Source organism: Rissa tridactyla, chromosome 7 (genome assembly GCF_028500815.1).
Source record: "Rissa tridactyla isolate bRisTri1 chromosome 7, bRisTri1.patW.cur.20221130, whole genome shotgun sequence".
In the NCBI taxonomy this organism is placed as follows: Eukaryota; Metazoa; Chordata; class Aves; order Charadriiformes; family Laridae; genus Rissa; species Rissa tridactyla.
The window spans coordinates 32,115,709-32,130,998 of record NC_071472.1 but is presented as its reverse complement, the minus strand read 5'-3'; the positions used below and the strand labels follow the sequence as shown (position 1 = coordinate 32,130,998).

Here is a 15,290-nt window from a genome sequence, read left to right as displayed (position 1 = left end):
GGCGCGGGGCGGCGAAGGAGGAGGAGGAAAAGAAGAAGGGGGGGGGGGACCACCTCCGGCCCTTGGCTCCCGCCCGCAGCGGGCACGGGAAGGAGGCGGAGCGGCGCGGCGCGGAGCTGCCCCTCGCCGGCGAGCCCGGCGCGGGGGGGCGGGGGAGGGCTGAGCCGTTCCCCGTGCGAGCGGAGACGGGAGGGAGGAGGCCGGGCCGGGCCGGGGGCTGCCCGCCTCGCCTGGCGCTGTGGAAACTCAAGGAGGGAGGCGGAGGAGGGGCCCGGCGCCGGGGAAGGGCCTCCGCCGCGCTCTCGCCCGCGGAGAGGAGCCGGGTGCCTTCGCAGCTGGAGCCGCCGAGGAGGGGCCTCGCCGCCCGCCGCCCCGCGCTCCACCTTTGTCGGGGTGGCCGGGGGTGGCGTCGCTTCTGTGGTGGTGGTAGCAGCGAGGGGGGAGAGCCGGGAGTGCGCGGTGGAGCCCGCCCGGCGGGGGAGACAGATGGGTCCGAGATGCGGCCGCAGCCCTCGCCCTGAGAGCGGAGCCGGTCGCGCCTGGCCGCGGAGGGACTGAGGGGATCGCCCCTGCCTTCCCGGCAGCGTGAGGCAGCGAGAAGACGAGAGACCTTTAACGGGATGGGACGCGGCTCCGCCGTGAGCCCGTAGAGCTCGTTATCCGCGCCCCGGCCGGCCCGCGGGGGGCTGCCCCGACTGACAGTGCTGCCGGCGCCTGGATATGTTTCCTTCTCCACCGGGCCGTATCTTCGGTGTGTCGGAGCCGCGCAGGAAATAATCGTGGTTCCCAGCTCCCCCGGCAGCCTGCCGCCCATCCCCGGCGGGGGGAGATGCCCCGGGGCGGGGAGGCAGGAGCGGTGCCGGCGCCTCAGACATGAAGGCGGGCGGGTGTAATGGAGTAAGAGGGAAGACGGCTCCTCTCATCTGCCATTTGCCCTTCCAGGCGGGATTGTAAACCGAGAGCGCTGCGGAAGGCTGTGCGAAAGGAGGAGGAAATTCCTCTCGTCGGGGTCTCCCCCCCACCTTTTTTTTTTTTTTGTTCTTTTTTTTTTTTTGTTCTTTTTTTTCTTGTCGTGCCTCGGTCCTCGGCTCCCCCAGGTATGACTGCCTCACTGCAGCACCTTGTGCTGGTGCTCCTGCTCTCCAGTGCCACCCTGCTGCTCGGCACTGCGGCTGGTAAGTAGCCAGTGGGTGTAACGAACTAGCCATTTTGGCAGCGGGAAAGGGGGGTGGGGTCCGCTGGTATTCGGGCACATCTGCGTCTCCTTAAAAAGTGGTGTGCATCTATTCCAGCGGCGAAGCCTGATAAAAGTTTTGAAATCCCGATACGTTAAGTGTCTCGGAGGATTAAAATCCTGCTTTATTGCGTAAATGAGCTCGACCTGCATCCGAGATGTATGCTTTGCCTAGATTTGCTTCCCTTGTCTAATAACTTATTTCAATTTTGGAAAAATATATAATCTTTTTGTTTTGCATACCTCGCCCTTTGTAAGGTAATGCAGGAATTTTTAATATATATTTTAATCGTCAGCAGAGCTGTGCCTGTTTTGCTGTGGGATCTTTGGGCACAGCCATTTTTAATTTTATCAGCATTGGTGCTTTTAGGGGCCTTAAACATGTGCTGCAGTTGTACTGTAATGTATATCCTTTTTCTTGGAGGAGATACCTGAAGAAAAAAATTTAGCTATTTTTATTGTCGCTTGTGATTATAGAACAGTAACACACAAAACACTGTTGAGGAATGCTGAAAGGTCTTGAAGAGTAGTCTTTTTTTTTTTCCTTTAACAAGAAGTTGGAAGCATATCTGCTAAGAGCATCCTTATTCATATTTTTGGATGCTCTAGACCTATTTTTAATTTTGCTCAGAAGCTCAGCGTCAGATATTTAGGATGTTTGGTCGTGATATTGGAAGGGTGATGTGTATTGGTCTGGCATCCTTTGGTTTTCTGTCATGGTGACAGATTAGCATGTTGGAGCCTTCTGAGGGTTACCCAGCTTTGTTCGGCACTAATAGCAATTCTTCTTGCTGTACGCATTTTCCAGCAGTTCTGGAAGACTCCTAGGACTTTAGTGTCTTTTTTACTCACTGGGATCCAGTTTGCAGTGCTTGCTTTTTTTAAGTGTTATTTTGTAATCTGACTTGTATAATTCATAAATGAATCCTTGTAAGAAAATTGCTGTATCTTGCTGAAATGACCCAACAAGCTGATGGTAGTTTCCATATTATATTTAAGTGAGGTCTTAACATTGATTTATTTGTCAAAATTGAGGATACTTGGTGTGATTTTTAGGAAAATCCTGTAAATTATACCTGTTTGGGCAGTTTCTTTATCGCTCTGACTGGATAGTCTCTCATTTTCTCACTTCTGCTTTTTTAGAGGTCTCTTTCAGGAAGATATTTAAATGAAAAGATTGATGTTGCCTATATCATCCTGACCTTTGGCTGCCATTATTTTAGATTGATGTCTGCAGCGTCTCTCTGTGGTAGTTTCTGAGGAGTGTTTTTCCTTTTTTTTTTTTTTTTTTTTTCCTTCTTTTTTTTCTGGAAGAAGGGACTTCTGAAGGTCAAAAGTCTTGGTATTAAAGCACGTATGAATCACGAATGTCCAGCATCTCAACTTTTCTTTCAAATGTAATTTTTAAAAAGCGTAGGCTTTTTTTTTTTCTTTCCCTTTGTGAAAACTTCAGTGAGTTGGTAATTTCTCTGCCCTGCTGAGGGAGAAGGGTTATTGAAGGGAGGGAGTAGGGATTTGAAGGAGGCCAAGGGCTGGGCAGGTGCGGTATGAGCCCATTTGCACGATTTCTGCCAATTCACCTCAATCCTGGCCTGGCAACAGTGTCCCCAGTATTTCAGTTCTGGTTTTGCCTTGTTAAAAAGGGTATTAATGATGCCAGCTTGTTTGGTTGTTTTGTGAATAGGGACCTATTTTCCCATCATGATTTATTTCTCAATTGTGAAATTTTAACAATCCACATTTTAAAAAAACCTTGGTCATAATTTTCTGTAAAAGTAATTACATGGCTGATTTGAGCTTTAGTTAAGTAACTAACGGTTGATTTTAAGTTTACACTGCATTTCAGAAAAAAAAAAAGTCTAAACACAGGGAAGCTACACTAATGTGTAATTCTGCCCTTTTATGTTCATGAAAGAGCCAACACTCTTTTCTTCTCTTCCCCTCCCCCAAAGTATGAACTGTACGCTCCCATCAGAGTGAAAATGCTGCCTTTGTAGCTTTGAAAACCATTATTAATTCTTACTTCTGATTAGTGAACGGATACTATATCTCAGCAATATACAGGATTGAGTGTTTGTAAATGCAAAATCATGACATCAGAGGGAAAGTATCTTCATAACAGGTTTTTATATTTCTATTTGGAGGAGAATATCTGGACCTCCTTGGGGAGAGTTCCACAAAGACCTGGGCTTGCTATGGGCAGGAAAGGAAAGATGTAAAGAAGCATAAAGAAAATGACAAAAAACATCTTACAGTGGGGCTGTAGATGACAGTTTCACTCATAACCTGGAATATGAATGAAGAAAGAAGGTAGTTCTTTCTTCACTTTTATAACTGAAGATGTAATAAAGAACTAGCTCTAGATTCAAAATTATTTGCTGATTGTTAGGTGAAAAATATTACTGGCTTCTTCCATAAAATCCAGATCTCAATAGGTATCTGGTAACTCTGCATTTAAATCGTATATTACTCCTTGTAAAGAGAAATGCTACAGTGAGGACATTTTCCTTATCGTAGTCTTCAGTAAAAATTTGAGGTGTTTAAAAAAGTTCTACTGGCAAAAAATGGTTTGTGCTGCTTTGTTCTTTATTTCGCAAAGGACTTGAAATACCTCTTTCTAAATCTTTTGTTTAGAACTATGAGACATATTTATACGCCCTTGTATTTTAGAGGATTCGGGTACGTTAATCGTGAGGGTTGTGCCTGAAGAGGTGGTTGGTGAAGCTTTGAGCTGTTCCCCAATATTGCCAAAGAATTTTGTTTGGGTGTTCATATAGACCTAGTATTAAAGATATAATCTCTCCTCGTTTCACTTGCTTGCCTTCTGTGATATGCAATACTAAACCACTTTTCCTTCTTTATACATATCCAGGGTAGACAGCATTCCATTGTCTAATATGTAAATTATCTGCGGAAAGTATAAAGTGAAAATTAAAGCAAACAGAATATCCTTTTATCTTTGTGAGTCTTTCCATAAGTCTGTATCTGTGTGGTTCAACAGGCCTGCAAAATTTTCAGTGTGAATGGAATTGGATAGAGATTGAAGTATTTTTTTTTAATGATCACTTTAATTATTAATTACAATGAGTGAACTGAAGCATCTTTATCCAATTCTGTTTTGCCAGTTAAAGTTACTTTAGTGTCTCAGTGTAATTTGTTCGAAATATGGATTGTGTGACATGAGGAAAAGCCTCCTTTGGCTATTCAACTCAGTTCTTCTAATTCAGTGTTCTGAATTAGTAACTGAGACTATGTGTCTTTTATATTAAACAGGTTTTTTTAAACCTATCTGCACCCCAATATCTACTTCTTTATTAGCGCTATACCCGTTATCTATGGCTCATTCGGATATAATCTAAAAACTATATTCATTTTTCTGTTTGACTCTCAGAAGTATTAGCCCAGCAGATGGAAACAGACTGTTTGCTTGAGGGGCACGACCGGTATGCTAGATGGATAACCACACATACAAGTGCAGCCTGTACGCCAGACTAGGGCTTCATTAACTGTCTAGCCGTGTAAAGAAATAGTGTAGTTGTGAAAGCATGGGATTCTGCACAGAGACCATTCACCCTGCTGAGAAGAGCCTTTTTTCTGTTAGGTAAATGAGCCTGTATGAACCTCTGGTATTTCAGCCAAGCTGCTTCCAGTTTCCAAGCAAACTTCAGTACTTTGATACTGACTGTGCAGTGTAGGCATAGCCTGTGATGAAATGGAAGCTGCACTCACCTGATGGCCAAGGAGCCCAAATTTCAAGCCCTGAGACATTACACAGGTACCTCGCTTCAGCATGAATGGTTTTACCGCCAAAGGAACCATGTGTAAAAGGTTGGGTAAATTGTCTGCCTGTTGTTCTCTTACTAAGGAAGGCAAACCTCACTTCACCCTGGACAAAGAGGGAAGCATAACTCTATTTCTTATAATTATGGTGAACTTTGTATAAAGTGGTTGTTTTGATAACACCTCTCTAGCATGTATTACAAACTTCTCTAAAAAATAATTTGTTGACTTTTACATCACTGTCCCACCTGCGTTTTTATATTCCATTAAGTATTTCTCAGTAGTCTGTATGGTCAGTGGCGTTGTTTCCGTGACAGATAGCACCTTGCTTGCCCGAGGGAAGAGAAAGCTGGTATGTTAGGTTCTTCAGAAATGTTTCATTCCTAACAATAGAGTGCATGGCTTACTGTCACTGGAGCTATATTGTGTTTGGGCTCAGTCTGACTGTGCCATGGACATGTGCTGTCATTTTCTGAGCAGAATCTAACTTTCCCAGCCAGGGCTGCGTGCAAGCAGTGTGTAAAGCTTCATTCAGAACAAAATGTTTATGCCCTGAATAAAATAGTCTTGGTGATGCTTTACGTTGGGTAGGACAGGAATCTGTGCATAGCTTGCATGCAGTTTTAACTATTAATTTTATTAAGCTTGTAGACTTAGTGGAACTGCTCACTGCTTGAATTTGAATTTAAAAATAAATGAAAGGAGAACTGTTCTCCAAAACAGAAAATTGAGTACTGAAAATGTCTTTTTTTTTTTTCTTTTTTTTTTTTTTTTCTCCTTTCTCTGAAACGTAAGTTCACAGAAGTATAAGGCTGGAAGTGACTTCTGCTTCCTCCATAGTCTGGTTGCATAAGTACAGATAACAATGTTTGTCTAACATCTCTAAAATCTCCAGTGAAGAGGGATTTCACAGCCTGTCTAGGTAGTCTGTCCTGTTACAGTGCTTAATTATCATGTTTTTCATAATGCAACAGTAGTAGTTTTTTTCCCCTTCTATTCTAATTCAAGATTGTTTAAGATATGCCTTAATTAATGTGTGGTAATCCATCTGAATGTGTAGCACAGAGTATGCACATAGACAATTGCTGGGGAACATTGGCCTTGACAAGTTCACGTGTTGAAGCCTAGTGTCTCAAACTTGGCTACGGTAATTTGCAATGGGAAGTTTGAGTTGACTATCAACGTTTTAAAACAAAATTTTTGCAATTTAAAAACCCTGCTTTTGAAAACTTATGCTCTTCCTAAAATTTTGATTTCTGCTGGTGCCCTCCTGACTCGAGGGGTCTGTTACTGGCAGAGCTGGGAGCGGGGCTGAGCAGCAGGCATGGAATTTGATAGGAGAGGTCAGTCTGGGTGTGAGACCAGGAGGAGGGAAGGCTGGCAGGACAGGAGAGATTTGAAAGGATGAAGGATTCAATCTGGTTTGCAGTGGGACGAGAATCAAGGCGTATTGGACAGCCAGACAGAGATGGTGTCTTACGTTTGTCAGACTTGTTTGGAGAATGAGTGCCCGCAGTTGTGCGGTGGAATGAAGTTTTTGCACTGGGGGAGAGAAAGAAAGCGTAGTTATAGGTAGCAGTTTTGAAGATTTCTATTCTCTTTTGTGAGAATAAGAGACCTAGTCATTTAGATAATGCCTTTGTCCTCCTCCTGTTCCCTCAGTCTCATAAGTTTGGAAACCACAAGGTTTTTGGGTGGTGATGGCATTTTATTCCAAGTCATTGGGGTGTGTCAGTTTTGTTGATTGCGTTCTTGGGTTTGCATCAAATCACGTTTTTGGTTTCAAACTCTAAAGGTGTCTACCTTCTGCATCTGTCAGTACTTTGTATTTTCTCTTTTGTTTCTTATTTCTGTGAGAGAGGGAGGAAAAAATAGGTACTATGGACACAGAAGACTGTCATTGCTATCTGCAAACCCTTCCATCTCCACTGTTAATTTACGAATCTGCTGGCCAATTTCAACCATATGTGAAAGATGCTAAAAGTCTCAAGAGATTAATTTGCTGCTGTTTTTATGAAAACTAGGAACTGAGTAGAGGAGACAATTCCAGGGTAGAGGTTTCCCAAGGGGAAGGGGGAGCAGAACTCATCCCAGTAATTCTCTTTGCTCAAAACTGGCTGCCCAGTCAGTGCAGGGATGCTGACAAGCGTGTTGGTGCATACGCTGTTCTGGACTAAGCACAGTATATTTTGTCTTCTCTTTACTTGGTGTGCCTTGGGAGATCTGGGGGAGAACTGGGGATCGCTTTTGTGGGAGGAGTGGGAGTTAGGCAAGAAGTGTGTGAGAAAGGGCATGTTTATTGGCAATTAGCCTGCTGTTTATGGAACAACTTGTGTTTCTGAGACAATGTAGTAGGCAACTTTTTTTTAGCTAAACTTCCAAAACAATGCCCAGATCACTTTACTGAATGGCTATCATCCATTTACAACTTCATAGCATGCATGAGTAACTTGCAGTTTATGGTATGCATTGTTTTTCACACTTTCAAAACTGGATTTAATTGACTATCCTGTGTACACACTTAGCTTTAGCTCAACTTCCTTATGATCTTTTTCAATGGTACCGTAACTTACGCTTTTCCTATGGTCCCTTTGGATGTTTTTGTTATGTGTTATACTTGCTTGAACCTGTGAAGTGCACGAAAAATAGTTTTATTACTTGTGTTAAGCAGGAGTAATGGAAAGGCATTGTCACCTCCTGGGTTGGAGTAAATGGCAGCCAGTGATATTGCTACTGGTGTGGTGAACCTTCAAGCTGCTGTCCTGACTGTTACCAGCAAGTGGGCTAGGTAATGCTAGCAGCAGTGCACAGCAGCGATTACTATTATATTTAGCCAAAAGCTACATCTATGTTCCTCCTTCTACTATATATACTTTTTCTATTTTGAGTTGTAAGCAGGATGGGCGTAAGAAAATAAGGGTAAGAGGCGCTTTTGCTTTTTTTTTTTTTTTTTTTTTTAGGGAATGAGGTGACTGAAAGTATAATTGTAGGTCATGTATGTTAATTGGGCTCCTTAACTTATACATTAGAGAATGCAGCACTTAATTAATAGCAAAGTATTGGGCGTTGGCAGTGTCATCTCCCAAGCTCATCATTCTTGGTGTGAAGTACATTTCCCTCTGCGTAAGTCACAAAGGTCAGGTTCACCTGGTGTGAGAAGCTTTAAGTTCGGTGGCAAGGACGACTGACTTAACATGCTCTACTGCTCTTGCTTTTGCCTTATCAGATTTACTCAGTTTGTCTTGGTTTCTGTTAAAAATAAAACATCTTATTTCTGCAAACAAAGCAGCATGGGTACAGATACTTGGAACAAAACTCCTAGACCATCCATATTAGAGAACCTTGATTAGATTTTCCAAGATTTTAAGCTAATCCACAATTCTTTGCTATTCTGAAATTTGTTAGTCTTGACAAACATGTATCAGGAAAAATAATGGGTCATGTTACTGTTTGAGCTATTTTCTATACTAATGATCGTATTAAATAAGTGGTCTTACAGGGGTCTGTTCAGTTGTCCACTGCTAAAAAACGTTTGGTTTTGTTAGTGATGGTGGTTCTGTTGAAGTTAGTTTGTCGCTGAACCTACTTGAAAATTAAACCTTCCTTCTGGTGCTATCCTTCAGAGAGAAGTCACTAAGGCTTATTTGGTTGGGAGGATTTCTGTCCCTATACCTCTTAAGTTGCAAAAATCTTGGTGTGAACATACTACACGCAATAGATATGCGCAATATGCTGTGAACTTTGCCAGTCCTTTTCTTTGTTTAAAACCTAAACCCTAGAAATTATTTTTCTATCTTTATTTGCAGACAAGGGACCTTCTAGCTGAAGGTTAGGCTGTTTTTTTTATAATTATCAGTTCTTAAATATACATTTTCATTATATTTAGCTGTCTGAGATATGAATGGTATGTAGAGCCAATATAGTAAGCTGAAGAAAACTAAGATTGTAGTAGGAAAATTTGTAGCACCTATCTTTTTAGTTAGACTGTGGCACCACCATATATATGCAAAGCAGTCACTTAGCCCCAAACCAATATTTCTGTATTAAAATAATTTCAATGGGAATCAGAGAAGGAAAAAAGGAACCCTGTAATGAAGTTCGTCCGGATGCCACCGCGGTGTTGGTTTCTTATTGTTTGCATGTTTCAAGTTCTTTTCCTTTATTTCTAGCTGTAATGGCCCAGGCCAGGGAGCTGTAGCCAGAGCAGCTGCCTTGATTGAAATAGCCACCCGGGCTTGTGCTCTGCCAGCTGCAAGAGGGGACCAGCTCTGGGTCAGGGTGCACGCTCCTGTCTCGCAGGGCTTGCTGCTGGTATGGGCTGAGAAGTGGAAGAACTTGTTCCAGCGTTCTGTGCTATTCTTACTCCGCTTTGCAGGCTCAGATGAATGACTCCGTGAATCTAAATGAGGGGTGGGGGGGGGCAAGATGTGGAAGCAGTTTATTTATGCTTAAATTAGGGTAAATCATTTCTCATGCCCGCTGCAGCAGTATTTGGATCTCTCTATAAACTTTTTTTATATATTTAACGTATGCAAATCCCCGATTCTGGTGTATATTGCATAGATACAGTGAAGATGACTTGCAATACATATATACGTGTGTGTTTATATGTGAATGTATCCTTATATACTCAGTATGTTACCAAAATTTGAGCATACCAATCTGCTTCACTGCTAAACCCTAATATTTTAATATTAGCAAATTAGTTGTTTCCTTAGTGTTCTTAATTTCCAAAAAGTCCTTATAAACAGCTTATTTTGTGTGACTGGTAAACTTTACACTTATTAATTACATCCAGAATCTACCAGGACCTGTTAAATAATTTATCTTTTAGTTATACTAAGATGAATCTGGTCTAATTAAATTTTAGTTAAATTTAGTCTGTAGTAGTTACTGCTGTTGCAGCAGAACACAGTTACTTGGCCACAGTTGTTTAACATTGTTTTAGCTAAGAATTTAGCTAGTCAATAGTCTAGTCAATATTTTTTTTCCTGAATTTTTTGGTACAAACTTAGAAATATCTTAAATGGCAAATACAGAGACTTACTTTGTTTTATTGTTTCCTGTCAGAGAAGTAGTACCATTAATGAAGCTGTCAGCAAATTTAGCTTCCCTTATTTTAAGAAGTAGTGTAATAGAACATAGTAAATCCATTTAAAAAAATGGGGAGAAGGTGTTTAAAATAAGACAGACTAGTGATACAATAGCAATATAGTAATGCAAACAAGTTAATGGTTTCACTTTGAGAACGCAAGAATATTTTCTTCTCCTTTTCCCATGTGCAGGGAAAAAAACCCCATGAAATGGTGAGGTCCTAAAACATTTGAACAATAAGTAGTGCTGTAATATATGGGACTGGCAAGCATGTTCTGAGCAGAAGTCACTTCGTTGAGGGAATCTGGAGGCATTTAAGAGGGAATGCAGTAAAAGTGGTGTTGAATTGGGTCCTGCTGAGGAATGGAAGAGTTAAATGTGAAAGCAACTATTCAGGTGACATGTACTTTGAAGCAGTCATCAAAACCAAGTCCTTCATCTTGAAGCAAGGGAAGGTCTGCAAAAGGAGGCAGATCTTGTCAAAGTGATATCACGGGCAACAACTTGATTTTCTCGACTGGTTTTGGAAGGGTGGGAGAAGGGTTAGTAACAAAAGAGCTGAGCTGAGAACATAATAAGGCATGCAGAGGAATAAAGAATGGGCTTTTAACATGGTGTAAACAGAACTGTGAATGGAGTTGGTGATCCAGCAAGGAGGGAAGAAGATAGGTGGAAAAGTCAAAAAGCTCCATGGTTAATTAAGATTCTCATTAAAAACTGGGGACCAGTTGGGAAGAATGGAGAATACAGAATATATTCCCCAAAATTGTGTCTGAACTGTACTGTGTGTAGCTGGTACCCATCAAAATAGCAGCAACAGGTTTTTGTTTGAACTGCTGGGAGTGCAAAGAAACAGATGAAAACTAAAATTTTAACTTTTAAAAAACGTTTTTGTGTGGCAAATAATGCAAAACTTTACTAAGCATATTTTTATACAAAGAACCTGAATAATTCACAGTTGTACTAACTGAAATAAGAATTTGCGTAAATCTTAATCCTTTTTATGACTTTATGTCCTTGCATTTGCTTAGGATTAATCTTCCATAAAGTTCTTGTTAAATATTTGTCAAAATCAGTGCAGTATCTTCGGTAATGCTTAATTTAAATGATTGACTGGCTATGGAGATCTACAAATAGTACGTACGTTTTAATGTTGCGTTACTACTAATAAGAAGAGATGTGGCTCCTCTTTGGTGGCAGGTTTCATCTATTTGTTGTGCATATGGTATCTCTTCTGCCAGTCTTCACATCTTAAAATGTAGTTAAATCCATCGTTTTCAGATACCAGGATTCGATGTACATTTAACAATGCTGTTACATATCACTTCCAATCTTCCTGTAATACGTTAATGCATATAACGCAAAATAAAAACCAAACAAAAGATGTCAACAGCCTTTAGCCAGGCTTCTAATTGAAGTTAATCAAGATAATTCTAAATATTGAATTTCTTACTGTATCAGCTAGCTTGTCTTCTGTATCTGATTACTGAGGGGAAAATGAAAACTTACGTGGAAGTTCTGTATTTAAATGGAAATTGAAATAAGGAATTTTTCCCTTTCTGTGCTGAAGTGATGCCAGTTATGAGCCTCTCAACGTTGCTTTTTTCACATATTTTTGTGTTAATGCTATAAGCTTAAAATCAGAATCACTTTGGGACAATGAAGTTCAGTTTTGTTCTATTTTCAAAAGCTTATAGTACAAGAAACTGGTGTCATCCCACCATTTTTTTTAGTATTCCAGTGTTGTGAATACTTTAGTCACTTACACAAATTTACAGTTAGTTCTTTGGACTTGACGCAGGTCATGGAGATCAGGCATTTTAGTGAGTCTGTCAGGAAACACTGAGGGGTAAGCCTGTTGCAGTATCCTTGCTTCTCCAGATAAAACTAGACATCCTGGCTGGATGTTTACCAGTGTTATTACAGGACAAGGTATTTGTGTCTTGATTCTTTTCCTAGATTTGCCCACCCTTCTCCACCCTCAGTTTTATTATTCTTTTTAGGATGGTTAGAATAAGGATGTAATGAATTTACCTTTATGTTACTGACATGTGCTTTCAACATATAATCGTGACTAAATAGTTTAAAATAATCTAGGAACGCCACATACAAACAGTTATTACTTTTAGCTGAAATACATAATAACAAATGAGGATGACGTATGTGATGGAATCTGATAGTAAATTCCTTTGTGGCAATTACATAAAGGAGTTAGTTTCAGTGCTTAATTGATAACACTGGGGCTTGCTTCACTTCCGTGAGGTGTGGGAATCCGAGGTGCAGAAGTAACTGCATTCCATCAGGTTTCAGTCTAGACAGGCAGAGAGCATCATTCATCCTGTACCAAACAAGGAAGGCTAATCTCCTTCTTAAAAGTGACCTTGCAGGTAAAGAATGTGCTGCGGTGGGCGCATGGAAAGGCAAGTCAAGAGCTCAGTGCGATCACCAGCAATACTCTTCCTAGGGTTAAGGGTCTTGACTTGAAAGCGTGCTATCTGGACTGCAGAATGTTGGTTTCTGCTCATTTCATAGAAGTGGTTTAATGAAGTGCTGTACAGTTAATTATATTTGATTGAAGGAAAACCTTATTATCTAGCTGAGGTGGGAGGAAGTTTGAAGTACACTTTTATAGCAGAAAGTATTAGGAAATACTATTAGAGACTCATCTCCCTCTTTTAATTGAAGAGTAGTGGAGTGAACTTTGACTTTTTTATACAAGATTTCCAACAAAAGGGTTTGTTTTTTTTTTTTTAAGGGGATGTGTCTACTTCTAAGGCATATCAAAATGCAAAGGTAAAGTGTGATGTAGCACAAGCTGAGCCCAGTTTAATTAGTTCTGCTGTATTTGTCAGCTTTACTTCTGTGTAGATGCTACCAGAATCAGCTGGGGAGGACTGCTGAGGGGAAAGTGGTGGAGCTATTGAGGAAAGCGTGGAAAGGTGTTTTCAGGTTTTCTTGGTGATGTGAGGACAAACAGATGCCCCTGATAGCAGAGGAGGCACAAGCGATGAGATGCACCTTGGCAGCTTGAGGATAAATGCTAAGAACTCGTGAACAAAGAGATGTAAAGGAAGAGGATCAGTTCAGATGGAACCTAAATAGTTTGCCAAACTGCATTGCTTTGCCTGTGTGCATGCTCCTAACCCGCAATAAGTGTACGATAGCTCTTGGAAAGAAGTTGTTAGCATGCATGTACAAAGTTGCTGCAGAATATTTGTATGGTAAATTCCCACTGTAATTTCATATTTTATCTGGCTTTGTGGACATCATTCCTTCTCCCTTGGGAATTGTTCTGCTTGAGCAGGAGATGATGTTTCCGCCGGAGTTTAAGCTCCAAGTTGAGCTTGGAAGCTTGGAAGAAGGGGAGCTGCAAGTATTGTATTTTAGGAGAGGATGAGCATAATTCTATGGTTTTGTTTTCACTAGCAAAACCAGAATTACCTAAAAGCAGAGCATTAAAAACAAAAATTGAAATCAGTCATATAAAACAAAAATGTCTTTATTATAACTGTCTGACTGGCCTTAATTCAGCTGCTTTGTGCATAGTTGTGACAGTTTTTATAAAGTATATTTCTCTGCAGGATCTCTGCCTCATTTAGTGGAAAAAGAGGTAATTTCAAGTTCTTGCAGAGAATAGACTTTCACAGTTGTAGACCTTCCTGCTTCTCTCTTCCCCATGGATGCTATATCCCCCAATTCGGAGGTGGTTATTCGTGTGTGCTTCCTTCTTGTTATTCTCTCTTCTTCATTTTCACTTAATCCCCTTATTTCATTTATTGTAAAAAGACACTTTTATTTAAACTTGAGCATTACTGTTTTATGCATTTCTTTGCTTTAATGAAAAGAAACGAGTTGTATCATGTTACTAAAAAGAGATCTTTGATAAGTGCTCAGATCAACTGGGATGCATAAAGGAAGTGCAAAAGACTGAAGTTTATTCTTCCCTAAAGGAATGCTTAGCTTCCCCAACTCTCTGGTATGCTTTCTAAAAGTGGTGCGCTCTTATTTTTCTACTTTTATTGTCTTGCAGAACACAAAGTCTGAGAATCTTGACTGAGAGATGACAGATCCTCTGTGAATGTATAATTTGTTCTGGGGGAAATGCAGTGGGGTGAGATTAGAGGCGGTGTAGGACAGTCACTGCCTACATAAACTTGGCTCAGTATAGCCCATGAGAGGTGGCTCATCTACTAAACTTCTTTTAAACATGCATGATCTTGAGTGAGTAATTAAGGAAGCGATTTCAGATATATATTTAAATAATGCTTTTGGAAGAATTGTATGAAGCTTTGGTTAGGATTTGGGGAGTGGGGCAGTTAAGGTGAAATTGTGTGAAGGGCTATTCCAGTCCTTAGGGAATGTACAGATTCCATGCCACAGATTTCCAAACTATTTCTCCTACGGTGCATTTTATTAGGGGGTTCAAGGACTTTTGAAAGGCAAGCTGGTAATATATATTTTCACTAGGTGTAGAAGAAAACAAAAATTATTCTCGGTGTTGTCAACTACTGTATGGGGTGGGGGGTGAGGATGTGACAGTTTAAAAAGAAATTCATCGTGCTCTCTTGGAGGTCTGTATCTATCATCAGTGTGATAGTGGATACCTTTCCTCGTAGTTCTGCTGGAATTATTTTGAATTCTCATCTTTGTGTTTAGAGTTGTATTGTGCAAGACTGATGAGATCAGGCTTTGGAAGTTAGCTTAGAACTGCTGTAGCCTTTGCTTGCTCTGCCCTTCCTATCCTTCCGGTTTTTATTCACAAAATGTATACAAATGTGAATACAAAGACTGTCCTCATCTCAAATGTCTCCGTTTAAAGAAAAATGATAGAGTTCCTCTCTCCTGTCCCTGGAGATGGTACCGTACCTGGCATATGGTAGCATTTATCCAGTTCTGTTAAGGAGTGCAGAAGATTTGTTTTAGCATATGATAATAAACCTCTCATAGCTTTAAAATAAACAGAATTAAACTAGAGTCAGAGTTAACTAGGTCTTTAGCAATGATAGTCCTAGAGAGAAGCTCTTAAATTCCTCTTTAATGGTCCACCAAATACTCCCTTTGGGTTGTCAGGAGCTGAGGAGTCACACAGTGCTGTCTGTCCCTACGGGTTCCTGTGCTTCAGTTAAATTGTCTTAAGTGCAAGTGATCGCACCAAGTAGCAGTGCTTAAGCAGCAGAATCAA

General features: G+C 40.8%; 1 protein-coding gene across 3 annotated transcripts in view; it reads left to right on the top strand.

Annotated features, from left to right (window-relative positions):
• The first annotated feature begins 140 nt into the window (after window positions 1-140).
• The window catches only part of BMPR2 (bone morphogenetic protein receptor type 2), a 113,847-nt gene continuing 98,697 nt past the window's right edge, over window positions 141-15,290 (top strand). Inside the window, exon 1 of one of the 3 annotated variants that reach the window (XM_054208387.1) lies at window positions 141-1,175. In XM_054208387.1, coding sequence (XP_054064362.1) covers window positions 1,100-1,175 — 76 coding nt within the window. In that variant the 5' untranslated portion in view covers window positions 141-1,099. The remainder of the gene's footprint in view (window positions 1,176-15,290) is intronic. The other 2 variants (XM_054208386.1, XM_054208385.1) reach the window with 2 other exon arrangements.